This window comes from Gekko japonicus, unplaced genomic scaffold (genome assembly GCF_001447785.1).
Source record: "Gekko japonicus isolate JY-2015 unplaced genomic scaffold, Gekko_japonicus_V1.1 scaffold1050, whole genome shotgun sequence".
Lineage (NCBI taxonomy): Eukaryota > Metazoa > Chordata > Lepidosauria > Squamata > Gekkonidae > Gekko > Gekko japonicus.
This window is the reverse complement of record NW_015172034.1, coordinates 211,548-217,595: the sequence shown is the minus strand read 5'-3', so window position 1 is coordinate 217,595 and position 6,048 is coordinate 211,548. Positions and strand designations below refer to the sequence as shown.

At 45.2% G+C, this 6,048-nt stretch overlaps 1 protein-coding gene across 1 annotated transcript in view; it reads left to right on the top strand.

Annotated features, from left to right (window-relative positions):
- PROX2 (prospero homeobox 2) overlaps nucleotides 1–1,589 on the top strand; it is an 11,940-nt gene extending 10,351 nt beyond the window's left edge. The window contains exons 3-4 of the mRNA XM_015420621.1: nucleotides 1,032–1,226; nucleotides 1,404–1,589. Of these exons, the coding sequence (XP_015276107.1) occupies nucleotides 1,032–1,226; nucleotides 1,404–1,589 (381 nt within the window). The remainder of the gene's footprint in view (nucleotides 1–1,031; nucleotides 1,227–1,403) is intronic.
- The last annotated feature ends 4,459 nt before the right edge of the window (nucleotides 1,590–6,048 follow it).

The window sequence follows — 6,048 nt, the reverse complement described above, 5'->3', positions numbered from 1 at the left end:
CACACTGCCCACATAACATAGTGAAACCACCCAACCCCCTGGGACCCAGTGCCAAGCCTCTTTCCTCACGCTTGGCAAGATTTCTCAACTGTTGGGTATTTGTGGAGTAGCTATTAGCTTACCACATGATCCAAAGCATCAGGTGAGGGACTCTCCGTGCAGTCTGTCAGAGCAACCTCATGACAAGTTTTCAAGCAGCCACTCTGTGGTAAAATGTTCATGTGATTCCACTCAGCGCTCAGATACAAAGCAGCCAATCATCCTGTACCAACAACTCAAGCAAGAGCTTTGCATCAAGGCAAAAAGATTGGAATGGTGGTCATTGTTCAACAGGTAACTCAGTGCTACCACCAGGGGTCACGCAAAGCAGTAAATGTTAACTTGTTCTCAAGCCTTTGCATTAATTAGTGAGGACACCAGTCCTGTTAGCCTGGTTTCCTTTAGATCTCTCTGCATGCAGAAGCGAAGCCTGCACAACTTGTAGCCCACCAAGTCAAACATCAGCTATGGTGCCCAGCTAATGAGTCAATGAACTTCCTGTTTTTGTGGGCTGCTTAGAGAACAGCTCAATTATAGAACATCTTCCCTCCAAATATTTGCCTTGTGCCCAGCTATCCTTGGGGCACCAGGTGAAAACTGTCCTCTGCTGTCAGCTTTTTGGAATATGTACTGAACTGTTTCCCCCCCAAGACTTTTTGTTTTCTGTTCCCTCAGTAACCCCCCTCCTTTCTGCCTTATGTTTTCATTGCTGTCTTTGTGTGTGTTTTAATTTGGTTTTAATGTACTTTTTAATGTTTTTTTTTTAGCTGATAACTGCATTGGGGGCCCAGATCCAGCAGAAAGGGAGGAAATATGTTTTGTAAATAAATCTTTTGTCTATTTTAGTCTGTTTTTATTTTGTGTATTTTGTTTAGCATTTTTACATGTAGGTCATCCTGAAGATCACAAATGGAGAGGGAGGGCAGAGATCTTCCAAACAAAATGCCAGAGATAGTCTAGCCCCTGACTCCGTGGTGCTTGTCTTTTCACAGTTCACCCGCTGTATCACCTCCCAGCTCATCAAATGGTTCAGCAATTTCCGTGAGTTTTACTACATCCAGATGGAAAAGTTTGCCAGGCAAGCCCTCTTAGATGGAGTCACAGATCCTGATGACCTTGTCATTTCAAGGGACTCTGAGCTCTTCCGCACTCTCAATACACACTACAACAAAGGGAATGATTTTGAGGTGAGCCTGTACTCCTTAAGAACAAGGGTGGCCAAGACAACATTTGCCCTGATCCAAATATCTCCATCTAAGGAATCCTAAACTCATAGGGCTTCAACAGCCCAGTGTCCTTATTTTCCTCTGCTTTCTTTCTTTTTTTAAATGAACAGACTTTAACTGAATTTTCTTTTTCTGTAGGTTCCCGATGGCTTTCTGCATGTTGCCAGTCTGACCCTTCAGGAATTCTTTGGTGCCATCAAGGGAGGCAAGGACTTAGACCCTTCCTGGAAGAAACCAATTTACAAAATAATTTCCAAACTAGACAGCAAGATCCCAGATACATTCAAATCCTCTAGTTGCCTCCAGGAGGCAATCCAGGCTTAATGAACCATTATCATAGCAATTGGCCTGTGACCATGAAACACTGCTGTCCTTTAAGGAAGAGAGCTGGTGAGAGTCAAGATCCAACCCTCACCATATGCTGTGTTTCCTCACTTCAACAATGTCCTGAATTAATCTAGGAGGAAGATCATAGCAGATCTAGTGCTTTAATAGATTTAAGTGACAGGCTTAATTCCAGGGGCAGAACCTCCTGCTTTCTGCTTCCCTAAATGGCTACTCTGCCAAATGACACTCTCATTTAACATACATTTCCCCCTTGGAATTGCTGGATTCAGCTGTAGTGTGGCTAAACAGTGCTGCAAGCCAGCAAAACAGAAATACCTAAATATCATTGAAGTCCATGGGTTGGACCCTCGGGAGTGTTTCTGCTGACAGGATTCTCATCACCGGAGCATGACTTCCTCACCTTCCCCCATCACTGCACCCCCAAATCCCCTCCGCAAATGCTGTTCCTGTGCTCTGTGTACAATCTAATCCCATGGAGCTAAGGTACAATTAAATGTTCCCGTTTGTCAGGTCCCACAGCAATCAACGGAGTACACACTTATAGAAAGGGATTACTTTATTGAAGCCATGAGTCACTTGAACAGAAGCACTGTTCAGAATAACGTAAGTGCAGGATGCTAGAAAGGTTAAAACAAGTTCATAATTGTTACAGCCAATAAACATGCTTTCCGCTCGCGCCTAGAAAGCATTTTACGCGCCCAAATCCTTGGGAAAGCAACGGCAACTGTGTTATCACTACAAAACGCTTTTCACAGTTTCTACCCATTAAAGTCAAAACAAGTTTCTTCTCTCGACCACCTGTGACCCTGGAAAGATAACGTTACAGCAAAGCATGGCTGGCGTAGTCTAACAAGAATGCAGTTACTAAGAACTTATGCGCATGACTACCTGAGCGGATGTCTAGAGGGGGGGAAAATATACAATCAAATACATTGCATGATTCAGATACCCGAAAGGGAAAGAAACAAGAATGAACGTTTGGCAGCTTGCTGACACCATTGCAGTGCTTGAATGTCAGGGCCAAGTGGCATGATACTTGTGATACAACTCCTCCAGTGCATGTGAAACAGCTTTGGCTTGGGAAAATGGTGCAGAAGGGAAGTCTGAAACTCTCCTTCCCCTGTTGCATATCTGAGCTGAATTGGGTCCCAGCACACTTGGGAATGCTAGTTCCCATATAAGTCACATCTGTCTGCAAAAAGGACAGTGAGGTTGAGGGAACCCCACCACAACTCATGTTGCAGGTAATGTGTATTTTGGCCCTCAGTCTAATTTCATGTAGAGGCTCTGCCTTCAGAGCAATCATGCTTTGGACTGTTTGTCCCACTGACTGCATACATAACTTTTGCGGGAAGGTACCCTGTGTCCTTGCTGCCTATCTGCCACCCTGAAGAAGCCACACCTTTCAGCCCTGTGATTATTCAGTGTCAAGACCTGCATCTTGCAGTGTCCCACTCACGAAGAATTAAGTTTACAGCAAGCACAACTGTACCCTCATAATTCTGCTGCTTGCATCATCTTACCACAAAAAGTTAGGATTTTCTGACATTATGGTGTCAGAACCCCCAGAATTAGATAGCTCACCTCAATTCTGCACCTTTAAATTATATAGATGTTGTATTCAATTTATCATAAAATATACCATATATTTATTGGGGGAAAAGCTATGTGTAATTGGGGACATATTAAGCTTAGAGAGAAATACAAATAGGTGCACAAAATAGTACACAGAAAGCACTATCGATTCTTGGTTACAAATAATCATTTTCTATTTTAACTTATAGTCCCACTATTATTAAAGCAGTCAGAAAGGATTAGTGAGGGTAGTGTGGCCAGCTGGAACCTTTTTTATCCACCACATTGAACCCAGAAATAGTCCAGGTACAATGTGTATGCAAAGCCTTTTAAGGACAATAATTCTCTTACAAATTAGCCCACCCTGATGTCTACTGATGCAAATGACCTGGCCAAGTGGAAGCTGAGAGTGAACATGGATTTTCTGAAGCCATACTAATGCATTCCCTGACTAGTTAGCTGTGCCTTCAGGAATTCATAAACATCTGTCTGGGCACAGTGAAGACTGGAACCTTCTGCCATTTCCTGTACACCCACAATAGCATGTTATTCTCTTTGGGGAACTGATTGGGCCAAGATGGCTCTATTTTTGCTGCTGCATAGGCATATTTTTTGAACAACTGATGTCTCAGCTATGGCTTTCTCCTCTATTTGCCTCTTTTCTCCCAAGGCTGCTCTTAAAATACTTGGCCCTTGTCTTTCATATATGTTGTAGGGCCACTGATTTTCAGTTTAGCTCCTTAGTTAAGTCAGTACCGGTTAACTGTTTTCAGAATTACTGCTATTGTGAGGTTACTTACGTGAAACACTTTAGGCTCTTAGGTGAAAGGTTACTAGGATGGCTTGCCCCAGAATTCCATTTAGAACAAAACCTACAAGAGGAAAGGTCCACTCTGGAGAAAAGGAACCAAAAGGACAACAAGCTAAGGTGATGAGTGCTGCCTATATGAAGTTCTTGCTAGAGTTACAGCCCCATCTTAAGACTAAGACTGTTTGTAGTGGGGCCATGCCCATGTGGCACTATTTGCCTGGGGCTTAGGACAGTGTTCTTGCAAAGCAATCCTAAGCAGCTCTACTCCGGTCTACTCAATAGGTCTTATTCCCAGGGAAGTGTTGTTAGGGCTGCACCACTGATCTTGTAGAAGAAAAACCACTAACAATAACTGACTAGATGTTCCTTGTCCTGGTCGTTTCTGTAGGCAGCAGGGTACACATTTCACAAAGTTCTCTTTTAAGATCAAAAGAAGAAATCTGGAGGATGAATGTGGAATTCATCATTACATGCATGCAGCCTCGTAAGGAAAAGCTAGTCCAATCAGCAGTAAATTTCAAAGTAAAATTTACCCTCATGTTGAACAGAAAGACTGCTTAAAGCAACATATGATAATATCTTCCCCACTGTATTAATGTTGGGTAACAATGTAGTTGATCTGATCTAAGATAAAAGATGTCACCAACCCAACATGAGTTCTTGGTGCTCCTTCACAAACCAGCCCACTCGTTCACTATTCAATATGTACATTGATATTTTTGGTTAGCTGAAAATGGCTTCTAACATTAAAATGGAAATATCAAATGATTCAACCATCTTCAAACAAAGGAGATTTGACAGATGGCACAATGGGGGAGTCCCACCATTTGTATTACTATGTAATTGTTGCATTCATACAATATTTCATTTTCAAAGTTTAATATAAGTTAATACTTTTAACTAGTCTTAGGTAACTAGACTCAATAATATACTATTAACATATGATTATGAAGACTGAGATAACAGTAAGCGTCTTAATTTTCTATTTATCTTTTTGTCTCATCCGTCTTAAAAAAATAACCTTGTTCCTTTCAAAATCCCATATTACCAACTACACAAAAATGATTACCTACTGCACATTTTATTTTCCTACTGAACAAAATGCGTCCTACTGCCTATGAAACCCATCTAATCTAGGGGGCATCCTTACACCTTGTAGCAGGGAGTTCCGCAAGCAACAGTGCGGCAGCAGCGGGAAAAGCTGGTTCGGCCTGCAGGCCTCCCCGGCGGGGAGGGCGTTGGGCCGCCTGCCGCGTCCTGTCCCACGTCCGTGCACCGGCCGCAGGAGAAAGAGAGCAGCACCCCACCACCGCCACCGGCCTCCCCTCCAGAGGAAAAGCGCCAGACCCGGGATCGGCGGCCGAGGCGATCGCCTTATCCCGCCCAGCAAGGCGGGCGTCATTCTCTAGCTCCGCCCACTTCCTTCGCCAGAGGCATCTGCGGCGACTCCTCGCGCGCTCTGCTCCCAGCAGGCGGCGGCGGCGCAGAGACGCGAGGAGGAGGAGCAAGCGCTCCGGCTCCGCCGCCTGTATGCAGATGAGATTCGGCAGGGCATTGTGGGGGATCGAGACGGGGCGGGGGACACGCCGAGCTGGGGGGTGGCACGGCACCCGGGGCGCCCGCTCTTTGCCGCCGCCGGCTGTCCCGCTACCCCGAGGCGTGGAAGGTGTGGAGGGGGGCGGCCGTCGGCGGGTCGCTGTGCCTTGGTTAGCGGGCGGCGGCGGAGGCCAGCGGCGTCCGGGGCTGGAGAAAGCATACTTACCTGGCAGGGGAGACACCTTGATCACGAAGGAGGTTTTCCCAGGGTGAGGCTCATCCATTGCACTGCGGGTGTGCTGACCCCTGCGATTTCCCCAAATGCGGGAAACTCGACTGCATAATTTGTGGTAGTGGGGGACTGCGTGCGCGCTTTCCCCTGACATCTCAGTTACAAAAAATAGTGCTGATTTATTTCTGACGGTTTCGTTTCGTGTTTTGTTTTACTTTGTCTTTTATATGTTTCAAATGGCTTCCCTGTTCCTTCTGTGCTTTCATTTTTATTCTTCGCCA